This window comes from Coffea arabica, chromosome 2c (assembly GCF_036785885.1).
Source record: "Coffea arabica cultivar ET-39 chromosome 2c, Coffea Arabica ET-39 HiFi, whole genome shotgun sequence".
Classification (NCBI taxonomy): domain Eukaryota; kingdom Viridiplantae; phylum Streptophyta; class Magnoliopsida; order Gentianales; family Rubiaceae; genus Coffea; species Coffea arabica.
Window position 1 is genome coordinate 70,464,944 of NC_092312.1, and position 23,244 is coordinate 70,488,187.

Here is a 23,244-nt window from a genome sequence, read left to right on the forward strand (position 1 = left end):
CTTCCAATTTCCTAAAACCTTTCTCATCCATTAAGGAATTAATTGGATGTTTACATAACTGGATTTTAATTACAATTAATTAACTTAATTATTATCTGAACAATCATTATCATATTTATGTCTCCATGTTTAGTCGATACCCTTTCTTCTTTTTCGGTTTCACCTCTTTAATTTTATTATGACTATTAAATATTTGGTGGAATATATAGTTTTTCCTTTAAATTGAGGTGAGTTTTTTAAGTTTGTCTTCTTCGATTGTAGTTTTTTTTTTCTGATGATTGGTTTATTCAAGAATTCCATATAGTTTGCCTTTTGATACTTCTAATTCCAAAAATTGACTAATTGTATTGTTTTTCTTAGTAAATTTCAGAGATCCTGTCTCTGGTTAAAGTACAATTTGAGATAATGTTGTTACTTTCTAAATAATCAGAAAAGTAATTTTATCGTTTGTTGACCTTGGTCGATCAATCCTTGATTTTGATGATTAACAAACCAAAATGTAGATTTGAGTTAATGTTTTTATGTGAGCAATTTGTTAGAACAGATTCTTGTGGCACAAAAGAAGAAGCAAAAACAGGGCACTCATGTCGGACGTCCGAAAGGAAGCTATCGGACGTCCGAAAGGATGAAAAACATCAAGAAGGAAACTCTGTCGGACGCTCGTGAGGAAGCATCGGACGTCCGGAAGGATCGGACGCACGCCTCGGACGCACATCGGTCGCATCGGACGTCCGAGAAATTTCGCAAAGATTTGATGACTCTCTGACGACGTTCGGACGCAGGGTTCGGACGTCCGACAGGCCAACGGCTAGTTTTGACAGCATTTAATATTTGACCGTTGGAGAGCCTTTTGGAGCCATTTCTCACCTTCTATAAAAACCCCAAAGCACAAGAAGACTAGGAACTTTTGCCAACACAAAATACAAGCTTACAAGTAAAATTTTTGAGTAGAAAGATTCTTTGTTGGTTGTATAAGGGGTTGGGAAAGTTGGGTTGTGAGGTTGCTCAAGTGAAGGTTACTCTCTAGGAGGAGAAAAACCTTGGTGAAGGTGAACCTATCACTTGAAGTGGTAAAACCTTGGTGAAGGTTGCCTCATTTGTATAAAATAGTTCTTAATTGGGTGAGTGATCTTTCAAGTGTAGGTTGTTGAGGGTTAACTAGAATAGTTGTAAAACTCCTTGGCTCAACCAAAGTGTGTTTGGGGTGAGGAAGGAGTGAGCCTTCACTTGTACATCTTGGTTAGCATCGCCATCTATTGAAGAAGCTATTGGATTGATATTTGGTTTGCATTTCTTATCTTTTCTCTTTAATTAAGTTTTCTTTATTGTGCTTAAATTTGATATATCTTTGTGCATCATTGTGAAATTGTTTGTACTCATTGGGTTGCACCAGGCCTTACATCGTCTTTTCCTCCTCAACCAAGATATTATCTCTTTATTTAAGTCAAATAACCTTATTTCTCATGAATTTTCTCCTATTATTATTGACTCTAGGGACCTGTTGACTACATTCCAACAGTTATGGTTCAAGTAGTTATTTTTTCATGTAATATGATTTGGAATTCAACTTGTGTTTATTAAAATTTATTAATTTAGAATTTTGTATTTCATTGAAACTAAAAAAGAAAATTAATCATGCTACATAGTACTAAGATGTCATTTGCACTCTATTTGCTTTCTATGTTATGATCTCGTTCTTGTATTATATTGTTTATATAGTTTTAAATACAAAAAATTTATTTTTTTATACTATGTAAAAGAATTTGTAGTGGAACTTGATGAGTTTAAATGTTTTAGCTACAACACCATTTTGATTGCATTGTATTAATTCATTTACTCATAATTGTATGTTGTACAATGATAGATAATGTTTCTTAATTTGATTGATGCAACTATTATCCATAGTTTAAACGAGTCAATTAACTAGAGATGTTATATTGGATACTTATACAAGTAAACATTGGAAAATATCATTAAGCAGTTTCTACCTATAGTTTGCAATTCGAATTCATATGAGGAATTTCTTCTGATTTTACTTACCATTTTCTACGATTTCAAATTTAGAAAATATTATTTGCACCAATTTTTTTATAATCAAGATAGTTTCAATTTAGATCTTTAATAATTATGCATATTTGAACTTATTTATGAGATTATAAAGAAATACCCCTAACAAAAAACTCCAAATCTGAATAGTTTCTACAAAACTTTGAAAAAGACCACTTAAGTTTCTTATCTATCTATCATTTTTGGGCATTATTATCTCTGTAAGAAACATGTGATTAAGTCGTATTATACCCACCAAATTATATAAATAGTTAGTAAAAAATAAAATTATTTTAGATTAGATTAGACACAATGTGATTGATGGATAAACTTGATTTGATAATTCAGATTGAGCTTAAGTCGAGGGAGAAATCAAAAGCATTACTTGAGGGATCTTTTACGAACATATATAGATTCGAGAGATGAAAGATCCAATTGATATTTTAAAATGTTTTATCATCTTGGATAAGTTTTAGAAGAGACATTTGAATATTTTTCAATTGCACTTCAAACATTCTTACATTTTCAAACTACCCTTATCTTTGCAGTTGAAATTCAAACATAACCTTTGATCACAACGGATTCTTATATAGTATAACGATAAGGATGTCTTACTGCACATTATTTTTATTGACTCACTATGTAACTTATAATTTTTCTATTAAAATCACATGATAAAATCATCAAACTTCAGTTCCCATACTATAAAATATTAAACAATAATTATTAATTATCTTGAATCACAAGCACCAAATTCCCGCGCGTCGCGCGGGCTGTCCCTCCCTAGTATTAAGATTACAAACAAGTGAAATCCGAGTCATTCCATCATGAGTTTCAACATAATCTAAGTCGAGTTAAACTTATATGAGTCTTATATTCAATTCCAACAAGGTAGAACACCTAATATAAAGTCAAAGCTCGAATAGAGCTAAATAATATTAATCTAATCTCTGTAAAATGAGAAGAACACATTTTACACTTTGATTAAATTTAGAAGTAAATGAAAATAAGAACATTTATTATTAAGATCGCTCAACTTTGAGTTGAACTTACTCGGGAATTGATTGCGTTATTCGAGCTAAATCAATATTGAGTAAAGTGTTTTATAAAACGTTCTTGGTGGAAAAAAATGTGAATAAAAGATCCCAATGAATTGAATTGGATCAATGAATCTAAGAAATAGTGAGAATTCTTGATCTCTCTCAATTCGAAAATCCAGGATTTGAATTGACGTCCTTTCATTGATTCCTCCTAAATTGCATTGATTTATCCTAAAGATTTCATTTCAATTGGAATTTGGTTATTTACCATGTACGAGGATCCCCGCTAAGCATCCATGGCTGAATGGTTAAAGCGCCCAACTCATAATTGACGAATTCGTAGGTTCAATTCCTACTGGATGCACACCAATGGAATTTAAGTTCGATGCCGATTTAATATCGCCCGAAAGAGAAAAGAGGATAAATGGTAAATATTAGGATATCTAACCAAATCAATTTAAATTAAAGTGTTCCTTTTGTTTTCCCATGTTGTTTGTGTTGTGATCTTGGGAGCTTTGTAACATCTCATTATGACCATTACTAAACAAAATGACAGCTAATAGATCGTATATATATATCTTGCACGTTTTACACGTCCTGGAAATTGGGATCGTAATTAAAAGATAAATTTTGAAAATTGTCATCAAAATTAGGAAAATCAAGTAAATGCTTTCACAATATATATATATATATATATATTATGGGCCTCAACATAAATCATATTCGCAAATATATGTGAAAAAATAAAATTAAAGTAGGAAAAAATTGCCATGGATTCTTCATTTTCCTTCAAGATAACGAAACTGAATTAGAAGATCAATTTTGCTTACGAACGAGTAGCAAATCAAAAGCCTAGCACAGAAAGCAGTCATTAAAATAAATTGAAGAAGCACATCTTCTTCTGCAGGATTCGTGGTATTCATTAAACATTAACCCCCAAGAGTTTTATTCTTAAGGTAAATTTAGTAGATTATTACAATGCGCAGGATTCTTGACTTCGTCCAATAATACTACATGACTGAGAGTTAGTTCAACCAAAAAAAAAAAACTGAAACTACCATAGTACAGGACGTAACAAGATTTGAAAATGCTTCAGTACAATAATGTGTTTGAAACAAATATTTATTCTTCATCTTTTAGTCTCTCTGCACTATGATATTTGCAGTCTATAAAATTATATATATTCAACCAACGTAGGTATCTGCAGTTCTCCATTGAGCTTCTTTTTTCTTTTTTCTTTTGTTTTGTCGCAATGGTAGCATTCTTATAACTTAATCTATTTTAATCTAGGGAGAGTGGGAATCGATGGGAGTAAAAGCTCGATCTGAGAAAGCCACTGAAGGCAGCCAATGATTTAAGTGCTTGACAGTGACCACGTATAGTGAGCTTCTTTTGTTGCCGGACTTGATTTTCTTCATTCAGTAAAATTCCCAACCCCAAAATTTTCCTCTGTTTAGCAACCTATAGAAGAGTTTTCTGCCGTCCACTGCTGAAGAAACAGCTTGAAGATATGTGGGATATATATATATATATGTATCACACTCTTTTAATACACGTCCTTGGGGTTAATACACGTCCTTCATTCAGTATGTGCGGCCTTGCTAATCCTTCAGCTGCTGCCAGTGGCACTGATTTTGCGAGGGCTGTTCATCCAGGTAAGGAAGCTGGAGCCAGAGCCTTAGATCATTCACTGGCTGTATATATTCTATCAATAATCTGGGACGCAGATTAATGCATGGGCACGCATCAAAATCATTCTCCTCCTAAGCTTCATTGCTGCGATGACTGCAATCATTGCCCTGATTGCTGCGTAGGAAAATGCATGAAGAAAAAAAAAATAGTACTGGGACTTGTTTGAAAAATCCACCAGATAGCTAGAAGGAAGGCTTTTAACTTGGTTCTGAAAGTTTCCTGCCAATGGCTAATAATGACCACTATTGATTACTTGTATCTTTGTGGTATGATCAATTTCCAGCACAATAACTGGTACCTAGTTGCTTTGTGTCTTTCTTTGTTGTTGTTTTTTTTTTTCGGGTTCTTTCTTTTTCCCTTTTTGTTTGAAAATTCACAATGGCGGATTGGATTCTCCACATATCGATGGAAGCTTGAACTTTTTCCATTTTTTTTTTTTGGTTCTTTTCTTTCTATTCAAACGTCAAACTTTTCCTCGCTATCTGAATTTACATCCAGTAAAACTATGCAGTTGTAGAATTTACTTAATTAGAAGATAATGTCAATAGTTAAAAACTTTTTGTGTTTCGACTTGTTGGCTTTAAACATATTGAACTTAATGTGACAAAATTTTGAAGGACGTACAGAATTCTTAATGGAAGTATGGAATGATAAGAATTGATCATATATGAAGAGAAGAACGTCTTTAATCACAATAAAAATAAGTTACCATGTCCATATGGAATTCACATCAAACCAAAAAAGAAAAAAGTTTTATTGTATATTGTCAATCGGCAGTGCAAGTTGACTGACATTTGCAGATGAATTTTGTTTCAGTTATATTACGATTTTTGCTGAAAGAAAGACAATATCTGTATGGGGCAGCTCAACTTACATGATAGCTTTGACCCAAAAAAAAAAAAAAGAGAAAAAACTTACATGACAGCAAATTTATGGGGTTCCTGAATATATGATGCTTGTTAATTTTGCAGAGGTAACTCTTGGATTACCTCATATGACCTTCTTGACTTCCAAAGTCTAACTTAAGTTAATTGTCACTAAATCAAAAGAATTTACTTTACTTGAAGAAATTCAAAGAAACGGTAATTGTAACCAACGTACTTCTGATCAAAAAAAAAAAAAAAAAAAGGGAAAAGTTAATTGTCACACATTTCTTCCATTCAGTTATAGAGGTATTCAGTATTCTTCCCACTCAATCTTACCTATCGAAGAATAATGCTTGTGATTTGGTACCTACCACATTTTTTATGTAGATAGGATGCTTAAACAAAATTGGGTGCCTTTGAAGTGTGGAAACTTGCAACCTAGTTATCATGGCTGTGTTTGATGACATGTTGATCCAAATTAGCTTATCAACACGAAATGTTCATGATATGATCTTGATATTTGAGAGTGCTAAATGCTAAAATTGGGAGTTAGGACAACAACGGTTGCAAGTAATAACCGTCCTGCGATTATTTAGAAAGATTCGCGATCGTGATTTGATTAAAACAAAAAATATATATATATAAGATCACATATTGTACATGAATTTTAGCATCATGTATGGAATCATAAAATTATAATGTTCTATATGTTGAGTTACGTTCCAAACAAACCTCTCCAGACGATTTTTCTGGTGATCGTTGGTTCGCAGGATCGATAGTTTAGGAGCCACTCCGCAAACTGAAAATGGTTCAGGAAGGTGTTTTGCAATTAACCCCAAAATTTATACTGCGAGTGCAAGATCGCAGCTTAAGCATTGGCCGCATGCGTGTGGAACTTTCTTTTGCACTTTCTCCTTTCCACAGTTCCACTTTAGTTACGGATGTGGCACTTGGCAGATCTGAGGAGCAAGGAAAAGAGCAGTATCCTCAACCCCTTTTCTTTGGAGTTCCATAAACATCATAAATGCCAGTATCAGTTCAACTTCACCAGTAGTAGCAATGGCAATCTTAACTGAAGAACCAGACCCACCAAAACCCTCAACCGAAACAACCCCTAAGCCTTTATCCAAATCCAAAGCCAAAACCACCACTTCATCACCACCATCCTCCTCCTCCTCCACCAACTACACCAACCCTTTTCAATTTTGGTTCTACTTCACCCTCACAGTCTCTCTAGTTACCCTTTTCTTCATTTCTCTGCCCTCCTTCTCTACTCAGGACCCCAAGACATGGTTCTTTAACCTGCCTCCAAATCTGCGCCAGCACTATTCTAAAGGTAGGATTTTTAAGGTACAACTCACCCCAAATCACCCCCAAGTTGAAGCCTTTTCAATTCAAGATGGGCCCTTTAGTTCTGATCATCGAGTACTGATTGTACATGGGTTTGGCTGCAGCTCTTTTGCTTTTCAGGGGATTGTTAAATCTTTAGGCCTTAAAGGGGTTCATGCTATTGCTATAGATTTACCTGGTTCCGGGTTCTCGGATAAGTCCGTGGTTGTGGCGGAAGAGAATGTTGGGGGTAGTGGTGGGGTTTTAGGGGGGTTTTGGGAGGTTTATGGTCAGATTAAAGAAAGGGGTCTATTCTGGGGGTTTGATCAGCTGATTGAAAAGGGGTATGTGGATTATGAGGAGGATGATATTCGGGTTTCGAAAAGGGAGGTTGTAAAGGCTATTGAATTAGGTGATGAAGAGATGGGGAGGGTCTTGAGTCAGGTTATTGATGCAATGGGATTGGCACCTGTGGACTTAGTTTTGCATGATTCTGCATTAGGCTTGAGTGCTAATTGGATATTGGAAAATGCGCGGTTGGTTAGGAGTGTTACTTTGCTTGACAGTGTACCAAGTAGAACAGCATTGCCTTCTTGGGCATTGGAATTGCCAGTGGTGAGAGAGGCGGTTTTGGGGGTTGGATTGGTGTTTCAGAGCGTTCTTGGAAAGTATTGTTTGAAATCTGTTGGCAAAGCGGAGGCTGAGGCTCATAGGCTTCTTTTGAAGGGAAGGAATGGAAGGAGGTCAGCGGTTGGGATGGTTAAGAGGGCAAATCATAGTTTGGACTTGTCTGAATGGAGTGGTTTGAATGAGGTGAAAGACTTGCCAATGCGAGTGATTTGGTCTAGTGGTTCTTCCAAAGAGTGGAGTGAGGAGGGCAGTCGGGTTGCCGATGCCCTTTCTCAGGCTACACTTGTCTCCCATTCTGGTGGAGCGTGGCCACAGGTGAGAATATAGACTTTTCATTGCATTTTTTGCCTCAATCATTTGATATTCTGAATTGTCTTTCTTTGCATGCGAGCCAAAAAATTGTTCAATAAGTTCCAATGACTACTTAGCTGCCATATTGTGATACTAGCTTGTCTCGGGCACAATTTAGGGCCTAATAATGGTTCTCTTTCTTTTACTCAGTGCATCAGTTAGTCGTCCAACTGCCTTAAAGAGTTGCTGTATGAATTCGACATAGTTTGTCATCCATAGAATATAGGGTTCTGAGTGTAATTAAGTTTGCACGCAGAACGGTATTGAAGCAGCAACAGAAGCACCATGATTTTTGTCTTCCTTAGTTGGGAAAGGGGTAGAATTGAATGGGTGCGAGTCTGAGACTCTGCAGAATGGATTTTTTGCCAGAAAACAAAAATTTTTAATCCCACATTTATGCAGATTTATGGCATAGAAGAATTTGAACAAGCTTGTATGAACTACAAAGTAGACTTAACATCTCCGGTGACTTTTCCTCTTGTGTTGCGTAAGCACAGAAAGTTTTGGTATTCATGGCTTTCATGATCATATTGCTCTTTGCTAAATTTTTACTGCTCTTTCCAGTTTGTCCCTGAAATCTGCAAATTTATGTCTGTCGACATTTGGCGTCTTTTCTCTCTAAATTTAGTCTTCATAAAATAGGATGAAAATTGAATACATAAGGGAGTGTTTTCTGTCCTATGTCTCGAGTCTTGATTGCTATCTTTTTTAAATGCCTATGACCAGAATTTAGTGAGCTTATTATATTCAGCCAAATGTTAAGTGTATGCTATAAGATACTAGACAGCTAATCACGGATAGGGAAATAGTATTAGTGTGATGACTGATAAGATATGGCTCTTAATATTTTGAATTGTAATTAGAGAAAAACATTATTAGTATTTTTGGGCACAAAAATTTCCCTTCAAGCACATTGGTCTTTAGTTGCAGCAGGACGCCTACCTGATGATGTTCTATTAACAAAGAACAGTATGTCAATCAATGGTGATGCAATTGGCATTGTCTTCAGATGAGATGAAATGTTTAGCAACTATACATAAAGATACTTCTTGTGAAAATGAAAAAGAAAATGGATACAGTAAATTGAGCATATCCTGTTTCCAGTTTCTTCATCCTGCAGTTCAATTGTTATGCAGTTTCTGTTGTTGCAGTTTACATATATATACTCATTTTTTTAAAGTCATATCAAAAGGAAACTAGAAAAAATATTGTTTTGTTGACTTCGTTAGGTCTTTTTGCTTTGTTCAGCAAAATAAAATTTCATTTTTCCAAACAATGAGGCTGTAGGACGAAGATATTTGGGTCAGGGAGGGAGGGCTGTTGTGTGGGAAGGAATTGTCAATTTGTCCAAACAGCCTCTCTCTCTCTCTCACTCACTCACACACACACAACCCTTTTAAGTACAATCCAGTTTAGAGATGGATTATACTCTTATTTAACCACAGCCCACTATATAGATGAACTGTACACATTACTGCATGCGTTCTTTAAAATAGTTTTGTGAGGACATGGTTACATCTTCTTTCTGAGGTAGATTGTACACATCAGTGCACCCATTCTCTCTTTCTTTTTTGGATTTCAGCTCTAGAAAGTTGCAAGGACATATTTATTTAGTATATTTCTTTGATCTTCTATCTGTTTTCTTTATTGAAGTCCTCTTATGGTGATTGGATTTGTTTGCAATTTTAGGAGCATGTTTCTGAGGAGATAGCTGAAAGTATTTATGAGTTCATTTCTGCATTACCAAAGTCCACTAGGCAATCTGAGGAAGAGCCAATACCAGAGCACGTTCAGATGATGCTTGATGATGCAAAAGGCAATGACCACCATAACCATCACCATCACCATCACCATGGGCATGATGGTCATGCTCATGCTGGATATTCGGATGCATACGGGCTTGGTCATGGGTGGGCCGTGTAATCTGTTTTGTTGTCCTATGACGCAATGGAAGTTAAATAAGCTCGCCTTTTGAAGGCTCAGATTAGATCCACGCACGCCAGATTCCATTTATGCTTTTTAACAGTTGATTCCTTTTCGAGTGTCAAAGATGATGATGTAGCTAACTTTGCTAACTATCGTGGAACGTTTCTCTTCTGGAGGATAATTTTCTGCAGATTGTCAACCTGAGGTGGCTAACTATTCTGACTGCTGTGGAGCTGCTTTTTTCTCTTCTTCTGGAGGGTAATTTTCTGCAGATTGTCAACTCAGGTAGGATTCTATGCCCTGAACAGAGAAAATTTGAAAGAGGGCTTGTTAAAAGGAGAACATTTCAGTTGTAATGTCTGCGGTGTTCCCTTTCCTGCAGTATGTATTGATTTTGCTTTGGTTTGAGATGATGCTAAGCTTGATGCCAATATCACTTTCTTGATTCATTTATGGCTTGTGGCTGTGATATATGCTTCAATTCTTGCTAGTTGGGACTTGGGAGCTGTTGCTTGCTTCTTGCACTTTGGCGAGGAGGAGTATTCAAGTGTACTTTGACAAAACACTTTCCAATTCAGTTCCTTTAGTAACCTATTTATCAATACAACCCCATACACATCAAATTCTTAACCGACAAAGTGAGATTTTAGTTTTTGCTTGAAATTGGTGGTGCAAGTTGGTCCATGTACCTTAAACTTACAGATTAATCATTGTCAGTATTGAATAAATAATAACTATATAAAATTTAAATTTAAAATTTAATTTTTATGCATATGCAATGAATTTAATGATAATAATGTATGCATGTCAGTGTATATAAAATTTACTTTAAATATATTCTTAAACTAATTTAATTCGGTAACTTATTTAACACGTTCTAAAGACACAAGTAAGAATAATAATAACAATAACAAATTGATTAAATTTCGTTCGTAGCATGTTAAATATGTGTCTAAAATATGAATAATAATAATAACAGTAATTTTTAAACTAAAACGGTAAAAATAGTAATTATTTTAATTTTGTAATTCATCAAAAACGTTTTTAAAATGCAAACAACATTGGTAATTGATAGCAATACTCGTATTTTAATAACATCTATCAAAATGTGTTAATTCGATCCAAGGTCGCTTAATGCAATTCTCATTATTGTTAGTGGAGGGCAATAATTAGTATAGCATAATATTTTGGGGGCTCGCATCAAATTTTGCAAAAAGAGAAAGGAAAAGGCAAAAGATTTGTGACCAAATATTTGCAGTCGTATCTCATTTCCTCCGTCTTCTTCACAGACTTTCAACTCCCCAGCTCTTGGCGGCCCAGTTGCCGGCGGCCATCTCCACAAACCCCACTCAAGAGTCCAAATAATGGGATGTTGTTGCAATCAAGAAGAAGAAGAACAACTCCTCCAAACCCTAATAAACCCGCCTCAAGAATCCCCCCTATCCACAACCACCACCTCCTCCTCCGCCGCTGGCGGTAGAGGCGGAGATGGAGAATTTGAGTCAACCCACATGACCATATCTCCGATGAATTCCAATTATTCTGCCCTGTTATGCCAAGACACTCTCCGGGCTATTTTTGAAAAACTTCCTTTATCTGACTTGGCACGCGCGGGCTGCGTTTGCCGGCTGTGGAGCTTTGTCGCCTCCGACAGGGAAATGCAGACGAGGGCTTTTAAAGCTCGGTGGAAAATCAAGGATGTTATCGGTGATCCTAGCTCCGGAAGCTTCTGGAGAGATAATAGTATCTCCAAATTCGCCATTTCTCACCACCTCCTCCGCGGCGACACCGTGGCTGGCCTGGCTGTTAAGTACTCTGTTCAGGTATATACTTTAGCGGCAAATGTTTATATTGAACAGACAAATTTACCCATGTCTCATTTATGTAATAGCTTTTGAAAAATTTAGTCGTCTGGGTCCAAAGAAGAACCACAAGATCTCTTGGCCCCTTTTATGCTTTAAGATAAGATGCAGCTTATGCATCAATAACCTGATCTACTTGAGGAAGAGAAGGGATGTAATATGAACAGCGAAGGAAGACAATTGCAAGCAGGAATTCACAATTCTGGAAATCAGCTCTATGAATTTACTTCAGCTGTTTCTTTGATCTGTGAAGTTACTGCAGCTGGTTAGTTGCTAGTTTAGAATCTTTGTTCTGCTATTGAACACACTGTTCTTGCTTGCTTTATCGTAGAATTGTTACAGCAGCCCCCCTCCATTGGTTGTTTTCCTGAGAGCTTTCATACATCCCTGGCAGAAATTTTTATAATTTAGCTATTTAGCACATGAAGACTTTGTTTATTGCATGATTGAAAATTCTATGGCTGTTTTTTTACTACTGCCCTAATAGACCATACTAAAAGCTTACTTTCATTGTTCAAAAATTTCAAATAATTGTAAATTGTTACCTTATTATTTTTATTTATAGGTTATGGACATCAAACGCTTGAACAATATGATGAGTGACCATGGCATATACTCAAGACAGAGGTTGTTAATTCCTGTAAGCAAACCAGAGCTTCTCGTGAATGGCACATGCTACATAGAATTAGATACCTATGCTAAAAGGGAAGTAGCAGTTCTGTATCTTGAAGGTGGCCCTGATGGAAAGCTTGGTAATCTGTTAAATAGGTTGACCACAGAAGAGGGGAGAAGAAGGGTGATTGACTCTTTGAGGAGGAGCATGCAAGCTGATGGTGAAACTGCGCAATATTACTTATCTATTTCTGATGGTGACCTTCGAGCTGCTATGACACAATTTTCTGAGGATCTGAGATGGGAGAGGCACATGGGGTTGGCCTGATTTTAGAGCAGTCATAGAACCAGACTTTGTCTTGGAAAATTTCAAGAAGTATGTAGTCTCGAAGGGCAGCTACCTTCTTGCTGTACTGGCCTGCTTTGAACCGAGCCCTGTATAGGGGATGCTTCCTGGTGTATGTTTTTTATGCTTGTGCATCATGTTCATCTGCATGTATCCATGCCTTAAACGTGATCTCTCTTGTGAAGAAGATTCCCTTGTTCACAAACTTAACTGAATAAAGCCTGCAAGTAATGGCAGAAATTGTCTGTTATAAAATGTTTGTAAGTTCTGGTTGAAACACTGGAGCATGGATTCTGTACTCTAAAGCTTGTTACTTAAATGAGAAGGATAATTTGTTAACCTTCTTGTACATTGCACTTCATGAAATTCTTTGTTAAAACATGTAAACGATGGGTCACTTGATTTTTAATCATGTAGTGTGAAGATGTTTATTTTTCTGTAAGAAAGCTGTTCTTTAATATTATAGCTTGGTGTTGCTTATTCACTCTTTAATGCGAGTATATATATATGTATATATATATATATATATATATATATATATATATATATATATATATATAGGGCAGATTTCTGCATTTGACTACAGATTATGTCTGTATGCTGGTCATATGGCCTTTTCAGTTTCTACAAGGATTTGTTGTACGAGTACTTTACCATTTGCAGCTGAATGAGGTTGCTGGAAGTTTGGAAGCTTGGAAGGTGACCACAAGCGTTTGCCATGCTAAGAACACGGTCGTCCTAAAGTCATCGTAAAATGGTACTACCATCAAAATAGCCGGTGGATGTACATCTTGAGATTGTGAATTCTGATGCCTTGAAGATGAACGATATCACACTTAAACAAAGGCTGTTAAAATCCAAGAGGAAAATGGAAAATCTGAATAGTTACATTTCTCATTGCTCCAGCAGATGAAACTGGTGTAAATTTAAGAAGTTGATTACCTAGCTGATGCCAAAGGATACCAAGTAATGTCATGGATACAGAAGACAAGTAACTAGAATAACGTTAACTTAAAATATAATGGATTGTACAAATGTAATCTTGTCCTGACACTAGCAACAAAAAGTCATTGCAGAAGATTGAAATCTGGAAGCCTAATAACGCCATAGTACCAGGCAATGTTGCTAGTAGTGAAAATTTCTGAGCCACAGAAGGTAAAATAGTTCCGTCTTACGCATCCACACAACAAAAGGGCATGACAGTATTAAGTAACGATGTCAAAGTACAGATTATCCTATACACATTGGCAACTGAATTGAATGTAGCTTGACAGCCCAAAAGAGAATTAATCAGACGTTCCAACTTCCAATCATTGCCCTATTGTTTACATCTGTGGAATATACAGGACGAGGCAGTCAATCAAATTATAGCCTCTACTAATGGTAGATATTGTGCAACGAATCTGTACATTGGTAGAGTTCTATATTGGTTCAAATCATGAACCTATAATTGATATAGCAAAGCTAAAACTACAGCAAACTGTAGGCTCCTAATTTTTCCTCAAGGTCTTTAAATACCTCAATTGGTTTCCAGCTGAGCCATTTCCTTGTCATGTTGTTCCTTCATATGACTCTGGGCTGTTCCATTTATAATTTTGACCAAAAAATTCAAAAGAATGAGCAGTACAACAGAGTTCCAAAATGAAGCCAAGGAAATATTCCACTTCTTCACCTGAAAAAGAAAGGTAAGCATAAGTGTGCAGAACGATTTTATTATGCACTCATGGCAGCTTACGATGATTTCCTAAAAACCCTTTAAAGAAAACAATTAGTTACATGTACAACTCCTTGAGAGTCATCCATGCTACATTCAGACCTTGAGGGCTCGAATACTAAATAACCACCCATTTAAACGGTCACATTTAGAAAATAAACCTTGCAATGCACACTGAAGGAGTCTGAAGCGCATCACCACCATCCCAGGGTAACCACAGCATGACAAGCTCTATAATTTGAAATTATTATTTAAAAAAATTAAAAAAAAAACACACACACACACACACACACATACACACATTCTTTGGTAAATGCTTCCATTCCTCGCCACCTTCTTCTTCCTCGTCCAACACCAGTCCCTTCTCTTCCCCATGATGTCATCACTTTGACACCATGCACAGACAGACACACACAGCACATGCACAGACAGATACAGAGCTGCACTGCACACTCACACATGCTTGAAAGATGCATGCAAAGAGAGACATGCCTAAAGGTATACCTTTCAACCATCTAACAATGATCACAAGTATACATAGCCCAGAGACAAGGACACAGACACAGGCAGCGGGGACAGTGGCCAAGGGTGGGGGTGACCAGCAGGGTGGTCGCCCCTAACTTTTGAGAAATTGCAATTGTACGTATAACTTTTTATATGTGTAGTATTGTAACAAAGATGTAATCTTTCTACTTTCCTTACTTCGTGTCTAGAAAAATACTCCACTTAATTCAATTTGATTTATATTTGAAACCGTCATTTGCAGTAACAAAAATAAAAGCTTTTACATCTCAATTAACATTCTTTAATTACAAAAAAATATAAATTTTATATTTTGGAACAATTTATGCATTCTTTTATCTCCGAATCCCCCCCCCCTCTTCCGATGACAAATCCTGGCTCTCTCATTGAGTTTTTGGGGGTTGTTGGAGGGGGAGGGACTCCAGGAGGTGACGGAAAGTTGGAAAGGCTGGGACAGGAAGCAGGGGAGGGGTACTGCAGTCAGCAAGGGGAAGAGTGTAGGATTGGGCCTACAGTTTGAGTGGAGGGAGCACAGTGAGGAGGGGAGGGAAGGGTCTGTTGTTGACACGTATGTTGATTGGGAATTGATACTATATTCAGGAAAGTGCAATGGTGTGTTTACAGTGGCTTTCACTGGGGGTAGCAGCCAGGAATTGGGAAAGGAAGTTGAGGAAGGGAAAGGGAAAGCACAAATGTTCATAGGGGCAGGGAAAATCAGGTAGGGAAGGAGAGGTGGATTGGTCGGTCGGCTCAATCCTGGGAATGTGGTTAACACTTGGCAAGAGGGGAAGAATGGGATGTGGAAGCTGTTGAGGTTTAGGTTGGACTAGAGAAGTATCTGGCTGGGGATGAGATTGGCTCCAGACCGAGGAAATATCCATTCAGTTCAGTATCGGAATGCTCAAGAATTGCAGATGCGAAAGAATTTCTGTAACCAAGTTAGCTGGAAACTGTAAATGGGGGGGTTATTATGGAGGCAGTTAAAAGAAAGTTATAAGGTTTTTGTTTTCTTAATTTATGTATTCTTTAACAACATTATATAGATTGTTTCTCTTTGTTCCTAATAAAGGGTTCCACAATGTCTAAGGGTGTCTAGTTGCAGTATCAACAAATCTCAAGGAGTGCAAGTGTAGTCAATCCTAGAGAAAAGTTTTGTATAACTACTACATCCATGACCTGTAATCACATTCAGGCAACAGCTGGGTTATACAGTCTTTGGGTAGCCTGAAAATCATGTGGTCAAGATTAAGCCATGTAACAAGGCATGATACTATACAGTCTTTGGGGATGCAACAAAAATGTTAACAACAGTCCTCAGGGCTCCCTTAAACCATGTCTAAATCAATGTTTTCCCAGAAACAACTTTCCAACCTTTGACATGCTGAGGAGTAATTCCTCGGAAAGTATTTTAGTTAAAGCTGATCATTATTAGCATTATTTTCAAGTGTATATAAGTGGTATAGAAACCAAAAAAGTGGCCATTATAGAAGCATATATTCATCAATGCAGGAAGTAGTGAAGTAAAACAAAAATATTACCTTGGCATTGGAGGGAGTGAGAGGAGAGGCTTCCATATATTTTTCTCTGACAAAATGCAACTTCGCCACAATGTTGGGCAAGACAGAAGCAACTCCAGGGACAAGGCCCAGAAACCAAATTAATTTAGTTTCAATCAAGTCCAAAAGTTGATTGTTACAAACTGAGATTATAAAACATGTCTGCAAAGAGTGAAAGCAAAGGGTCAACAACTGGAAGCGAACTCTCCATAATTATCTTGTGCCATGTCAAACAAGAAAGAAGTAAAATCTCAGTCCCATGAGGCTTTATGGAGAGTTTGCTTGACAAGCCAAACAAATTGATTTGGCAAGACAAACAACATTAAATATTAGAGAAACTAAAAATGGTTTTAGTATGTTCATCTTGCCTTTCAGAAAAAGGAAGATGATTATGACAACTACTTCAGCCAATACAGAAGGGCCTTAAATGTTCATCTAACCCGTTAAGGGCCTTAAATGTGCTCTTACTCATTAACTGGATATTATGCAGTACTTGTACTATTGTGATTTCATTCAAAGATTTATTGCAAACATCAAACTCAGCTAGAATTATCTGGTGGTTTATAAGACACACATCTGGAAAAGTATGATTTTTGTCCTCAGATATAAACCAAAGATTTGGAGACATGACAGAATTTCAGGAGCTTAAGACTGATTCGATCAACATAGCGAATGATTAATCCACCATTTTTAACATAGGTAATGTACTACAAGCACTATATGATTGTTTCAAATAAAAAATTGAATGACACAGACAAAAACTAGTATATAGACATCCAGTGTACACCTGGATTCTCAAGCTGATTTGAAAGTTGCTAACCTGAATGTTAGTCTTAATTATTGCCTTTCCAAGCAGGGTTGCAGTAAAAAATTTCCAGAACGGGATACCAAGTTGTCCACACATTATACCGGCTAGATCAAACAGAGGATTTGGCACCTGAAAGGGGAAAAATAGACAGAACTAGTGAAGGCTATTAATATGATCTAAAACATACTCTAGACAAAGCAAATTATAAAATCTATCTGGCTTCCACAAGACAAAAAATGCTATGCACATTCTCAAGAAAGAAAGAAATGCAGCCAAATCATTCTGAGGATACTATCTCTTCTCCCTTTCAGTGACAGAAGATATAGATATAGTCAAATAGTGAAGTCTCTGAGAGGAAATATGAGGTGTATTTAAAAGAGAATAGAAGCAAAAAAGAAAGAGGAGACCTAAAGGAAGATAATAAATTTTGAAAATGGAAGCACTTTCTTTCTTCTATTCATGGAAAGCTAAGACAAATACTGCATATATAGGGATTGACAATTAAAGCAGTGACAAACACTTTTGAGACTTTGCTTTGAAACAGGGGCTCCTGGATAACTATAAATGACATATAGAATTACAAAGGAAAACCGTTTTCTATGCAAACATGATAGAGAAGGACCAATAAAACAAGTGCCACATTAATTAGAGATCAAGAAATTGCAATAGATGAAATGTATGCCAGGCAAATGATTGAAGCATTTGCTGAGCTGCCAGAAAAACAAAAAGGGAAGTAAACAATTTCAGCACAAATCAAAGTACTTCTAGAAGTGCAAAGCTGATTAAAATTAAATTACCGAAGCAAGAACCAAAATTGTGAAGAAGTTCAAATGTTTTGAGTACAAAAGGAAGCACTTCTTCACTTGACTTAGATGATTTGCAACAATTCCACAATCTCCTTCTGAAGAAGCATTCACATCTTCCATGACTTCAAGCTTCCTACCAGATATATATGCTGCATTTGGTAGTGAGTTAGAATACTTCATACAGCCCAAGACGAGTGACTAATAGAACATATTGAACTACTCTAGGCAACGCAAGATTCAACACCACAAAGACAAAATCATGAAATGTACTGAAGAATAAGCAAATATGCATTTTAAAGTTGCTAACTGAAGAATCAGAAAATATGCAATTAGACCCTGAAACAGCAAATCTCAACTGCATATGTACAATTCCTGGAATACTTTGGAATATCTCCAGCCAGCCAAGATCAGTTTCCTTAAAGAGCATCCTTTGATCCTTTTTTTATTACAAAAATGCAAGCTGATCCTAATAACTGTTGTTCATAGATTCAAGAGGAACTACTTTTTCTCCCTCCCTCCATCCCTCTCTCCCCATAAACAGACATATCTGCATCATCAACTTGAAAAACCCAAAGACTTTTCTAAAATCTAATAAACAAAAATGTCATCACTTTAACAACAAAATCCCTCAACAGAGTTAATAAATTGACATGTACAGAGAATACAAATAACCTAGATATACAAATCACCCCACCTGACTCAGTGAAGGAAAAATATAATAAACATGTGAAATAGAATACAGTAAAATCTAGGGTTTTTAGTTGAAGAAAACCATAAAAGAGAAAAAGCATAGACAGACCTTGACACCCCAACCCTTTTTCCCAGACCAAGAAGAAGAAGAAAGCAGCAAAAAACTAAGGAAAAAGAAACAAACAAACAAAAAGATGAACTGAAATTAAAAGCTTTTCCAGGGGTGATATAGAAACATAGAGCCTCATTGCCTGCTCTAGAAATGAAATATGGGGGAAGCTCTCCAAGTGCAGTCCCAACTCCCCATAGCATAGCCTCCAGTTCAACCTGATGCAATATGCTGGTCAATGGAACCCGTGAACCAGGTAACGGGAACAGTGAGGGTCCATATGTTGAGCAATCAGTATCCAGCCATGAAGGACCCCTTCTGAACTGGATTGTATCATATAAAGCGCTTTTTATGTCAAACCGTCCACATTGCACAGACTTCATTGTAAACAATGCAATGTGAGGACCCAAGTACAAAACAAAGGTGTGCAAACCAGACCCTGGAGACATAAAACTGGATGGTGAGAAAGGGAAGGCAGTAAAAAGTGGAAACCTGATCTAGCACATTTCCATTATTGTGAAATAAAGAGGAATTTAAGCTTCAGGGAGGTTTCAGTAAGTCAACAATAATTTACAAATTGAAGCTAATTAAGTATTCAAGGAACTTTAGACATGGAAAACAATTGAGGCCAGATTTTCTTTGGGGAAGGGGAAAATAACCAGCAATTGAAGGAACATTTCCCCTTCATACTAATGGACATTCTGGTTTAGAATGTTGTGGTGGAGGGGCACAGCAACATGCTAACAAGTTGAAACCTCATGTAGGGCCTAATGCAAATACTCACAAAACCTCAGAATTATCTTTTTCTTTTCCTTTCTACATGCGAAGACAATAAGATACTACTGCCATTTAAACAGGATTGTAGATAAAAAAAAGAGCAAACAACTGAAATTCTGCATAAACAGCAGTGATATCATGAGCTATAAAAAGATCAGTAACTGCTTCATTTGCGCTTACCAAGACCAATTGATGATGCCACACCCAGAGCCAACCACCAGATTCCATACTCGAGATACTTGCCAATTTCCAGAACATACTGCAGCACCATTGTAGTAATTAGAAGTAAGAAGCATAAAGAAGTATACATGCAATACATACATTGATATGTATTGGAGACAATTCAAATCATTCAACAAATAACCCAAGAGTTATACAAGCATAAAGACATTGGTGAGGTGCAAAAGGAAAGCATTCCATAATGCATGTATTAAGTAAATTTTCTAATAAGATAAAGGGTATGTAAAAAATTGAGTGCAAGAAGGTCAGTAACTGCAAGCAACAGAAAATGTTATCCAGTAAAGTGCAGAAAGTCGAGAGAAGACGAACCAGCCAAACTTAGACAATGTGGAGGTACTTTCATGGATATGATTTAGATTTATCTAGCATTAGATTGGATAAAGGTTTTACAAATCTACAGAGGAATGATGGGCACTGCCCAAGAAAGTGGATCCTGCTGGCACTTCCCAAAATAGATTCTAAGCAAAAGTAATGAAACAATGCATCATCTCTTGATTTTCATCAATCACTTTAAAACCACTATGATACAGCAAAAGAACAACTCACAGCAACAGAAAATAAAGTTGACAGAAATAGATAATGGAGAATAAGTAACCATTCCTTCCGGCAAACAAAATGTTAATATACCATCTATTTATGGGGGTGGGAGGAAGGGGAGTGGGGAATATCAGCTCCAATAAGATTCTTACCTATACCTAATAAATACTCAAAATCTTGGGTATATAATATCCAGTTCATGTCACATCTAAACAAGTAACTGAAGCTATTAATCCAGAAGGCAAATGTAAGTGGTAAGCCTACCAATTTGATCTGCTATAAAACATTAAGCTGAAGATAACCCTGTTTACTAATATATTTAATTGCTAAGAGCCACAACGACCTTTGGAAGTGGGACAAAGATAAACAGCAATAATATTCTAAATTTCGAAATAATAACAGAAAGCTTTTGTTCATATTGGGACAAAATATCTAATGCACTTCCACAGCTCTAAGACTTTAGGTAATAAAATCAATAAATTGAAATGCTAGCTTATTACCTCTTCATCTGGCCTCCAAAGGGTTCTGATCAATACTCCACCACCCACGGCAAGGATACTTATGAGGACAAACCAACTTCTCTTGGCAGAAATGTAAAGTATTGGTTGCTGAAGGCAATTAACAACAGCAAGAACAAAGAACTTAAATGTCTTCAGTGGCTGTATCATCAATGTCAGGTTCTCCAGCTCCTTCTGATGCTTGTCACGAAGTTCTAAAGACACAAACAAATTGTTTAGCATGACACAAGTAAAAGGAAATCCCCAAACTGAGTTCTATTTTGAGAAATGTAACACTACTCTATGAAATCAAACCATGCAAGTTTCATCAAAATGATGTACCAAATAATCCAAAAAGATGGACAAAAGAAACTTTTTTTTCCATACTTCATCCTGTGGTTCAGCTAGAGATTTAGCAAATAAGTTTATAACTATAGACAGGTATACTATCGCTTAAGTAAGATTAATACCATAGGACTTGCACGACATATTAGTTTGCAGAGGATTAGAATCACAATGATTGAAACCTAGCTTGATTAACCATAATTTTATAACCTAAAATATAATGGATCTCTAAAAATTCCCATTTCATTTATGAAAGGATTTTCTCAAAATCCAGCTTCAAGTCCCTAATTCATGCTATCTAAACAACACCAATTTATCCTTTTGGCCTTTCAGTTATCTTAATCAGCTCCTATTATATCCAAGCCCATTTTGGATACAAAAAACAAGATTGCTATCGCCTTCTTCTTCAAGCGAACTATAATTGTAGTTTAAAAGAAAGTCATCTAAACAAAATTAGATTGCCAGATCATCTTAATCCATAGATAACAGATCACAAACCCAAACTTGGAAACCATAACAAAAAGAAAATGTAGACAGAACCCACGAATTCAGCCAGACCAAAAGGAATAAAAAGGGTAAAAAAGCTCCTCCCCCACCAAAAAAAAAAAAAAAAAAAAAAACTACAAATACATAGGCATCCTCAAACATAGATGAAATTTTTGATATTACGAAGCTGACTGACCTAATATAGAAGATTGATCAGAAGAAGAAGAGGATGACGACGATGAGAAGATGGTTTCTTTCTGTTGTTCTTCGTGGGACGCCATTTTTTGCCGGAAAAGTTGGGATCTTTCCCCCCCACCAAATATCAGATTTTGAAGAGAAAACCGATGCTATAAGAAGGGGGGATTTGTTCAAACAAAGCTTTTTTAAAAAAAATTAATGTAGTTCAATCTACAGGAAAATTATGCCCAGGATTTTGGGGAACCATTATCCTGGAGAATGATTGGAAATATGCGGGATCAAACAATAATAACGTCAAACTGCTGTTTGGATTGGTTGATTCCTTCAAGAAACAGACACAACTCACGCGGACGCGGGACGCTGAAATCCTCCGAAGCAGAAAAAGTGGTCATTTTCTTGGACTACTTCTAGGGGCATTTACGACAGGATCCCTCAATACTTAGCTTTTAAAGAATTAACCACAACATTGGGAACAGCAATTGAAGGACCCCTAGTCCGAGGTAGAGCTTCTTTTCTTTTCTTTTTTTTTTCCGAAGTCCGAGGTAGAGCTTTTAATGAGCCAAATATTTGGTATTCACGTCCTGTTCATATATTTATTATACAAACAAAATTCGAGTTTGCCTCGTGTATCCAACGAACTATAAGTATTGCTAGAATTCAATTGTTTATTTGTACAAATATTTGAGCTCGAGTTCCAACTCGACTTGTCAAATTAAATGACTTGAATTTTGCTTGGAGATAATTTAATTATATTTTTAATAAATAATACATTATTTATAATAAGTTTAATTGTATTTCTTGTTTTTAAAAAATAAATAATACTAATTTTTGTGTAATTGCTTTTTAGTAAAAGTAATATATATATATTTATTTAATAATATTAAATGTATTTTGTAATTGCATTTATTTATTTTTATAATTATATATGTGTTCATGAATTATTCAAATAGATCGTGAGTAAATTCGAGTTCAACTCAATTATTAAACAAATATAATATTGTATTCAAACTCAATTCGTTTATTAAACAATTAAGTTTTTTTTGAACTCGAACGAGTCGAGCATGAGCATATTTACAAACTGCTCAACTCGTTAAAAACTCTAACTTTAGAAGGATGAGCCAATTTTTCTCCCTCACCTTAAATAGGGTGGAGTAGGCTTGTAATCAAATCGAGCTGCTCACAAGTAACTCGGTCAAAAACTTGACTCGGAGTCAGGTTGACCGAGTTCGATAAGTCGAGCAAGTCGAGTTTGAGTATTC

General features: G+C 36.2%; 3 protein-coding genes across 3 annotated transcripts; 2 read left to right on the forward strand and 1 right to left on the reverse strand.

Annotated features, from left to right (window-relative positions):
* Positions 1 to 6,558: 6,558 nt before the first annotated feature.
* Positions 6,559 to 10,003, forward strand: LOC113727622 (protein AUXIN RESPONSE 4-like). The gene is made up of 2 exons (XM_027251886.2): positions 6,559 to 7,918; positions 9,644 to 10,003. The coding sequence occupies exons 1-2, from the start codon at positions 6,704 to 6,706 to the stop codon at positions 9,875 to 9,877; spliced, it is 1,449 nt and encodes a 482-aa protein (XP_027107687.1). The 5' UTR covers positions 6,559 to 6,703; the 3' UTR covers positions 9,878 to 10,003.
* A 1,110-nt stretch (positions 10,004 to 11,113) lies between these two features.
* On the forward strand, positions 11,114 to 13,039 carry LOC113727623 (F-box protein At1g55000). Its single transcript, XM_027251887.2, has 2 exons — positions 11,114 to 11,703; positions 12,308 to 13,039. The coding sequence occupies exons 1-2, from the start codon at positions 11,245 to 11,247 to the stop codon at positions 12,680 to 12,682; spliced, it is 834 nt and encodes a 277-aa protein (XP_027107688.1). The 5' UTR covers positions 11,114 to 11,244; the 3' UTR covers positions 12,683 to 13,039.
* Positions 13,040 to 13,878: 839 nt separating this feature from the next.
* Positions 13,879 to 22,403, reverse strand: LOC113727624 (vacuole membrane protein KMS1). Its single transcript, XM_027251888.2, has 8 exons — positions 21,984 to 22,403; positions 20,960 to 21,171; positions 19,863 to 19,941; positions 19,048 to 19,344; positions 18,098 to 18,255; positions 17,313 to 17,429; positions 16,475 to 16,654; positions 13,879 to 14,372 (listed from the first exon to the last, which is right to left on the reverse strand). The coding sequence occupies exons 1-8, from the start codon at positions 22,066 to 22,068 to the stop codon at positions 14,220 to 14,222; spliced, it is 1,281 nt and encodes a 426-aa protein (XP_027107689.1). The 5' UTR covers positions 22,069 to 22,403; the 3' UTR covers positions 13,879 to 14,219.
* Between the last annotated feature and the right edge of the window lie 841 nt (positions 22,404 to 23,244).

Excerpts from the sequence above, each read along its gene's own strand:
- LOC113727623 (XM_027251887.2), top strand. The coding sequence starts at position 11,245 with ATGGGATGTTGTTGCAATCAAGAAGAAGAAGAACAACTCCTCCAAACC. Across the intron at positions 11,704-12,307 it reads CTGTTAAGTACTCTGTTCAG|GTTATGGACATCAAACGCTT; the intron begins GTATATACTTTA and ends TTTTATTTATAG.
- LOC113727622 (XM_027251886.2), top strand. The coding sequence starts at position 6,704 with ATGGCAATCTTAACTGAAGAACCAGACCCACCAAAACCCTCAACCGAA. Across the intron at positions 7,919-9,643 it reads CTGGTGGAGCGTGGCCACAG|GAGCATGTTTCTGAGGAGAT; the intron begins GTGAGAATATAG and ends TTGCAATTTTAG.
- LOC113727624 (XM_027251888.2), bottom strand. The coding sequence starts at position 22,068 with ATGGCGTCCCACGAAGAACAACAGAAAGAAACCATCTTCTCATCGTCG. Across the intron at positions 19,345-19,862 it reads GGCATCATCAATTGGTCTTG|GGTCTGGTTTGCACACCTTT; the intron begins GTAAGCGCAAAT and ends TTATGTCTCCAG. Across the intron at positions 17,430-18,097 it reads CAATTTTGGTTCTTGCTTCG|GTGCCAAATCCTCTGTTTGA; the intron begins GTAATTTAATTT and ends TTCCCCTTTCAG.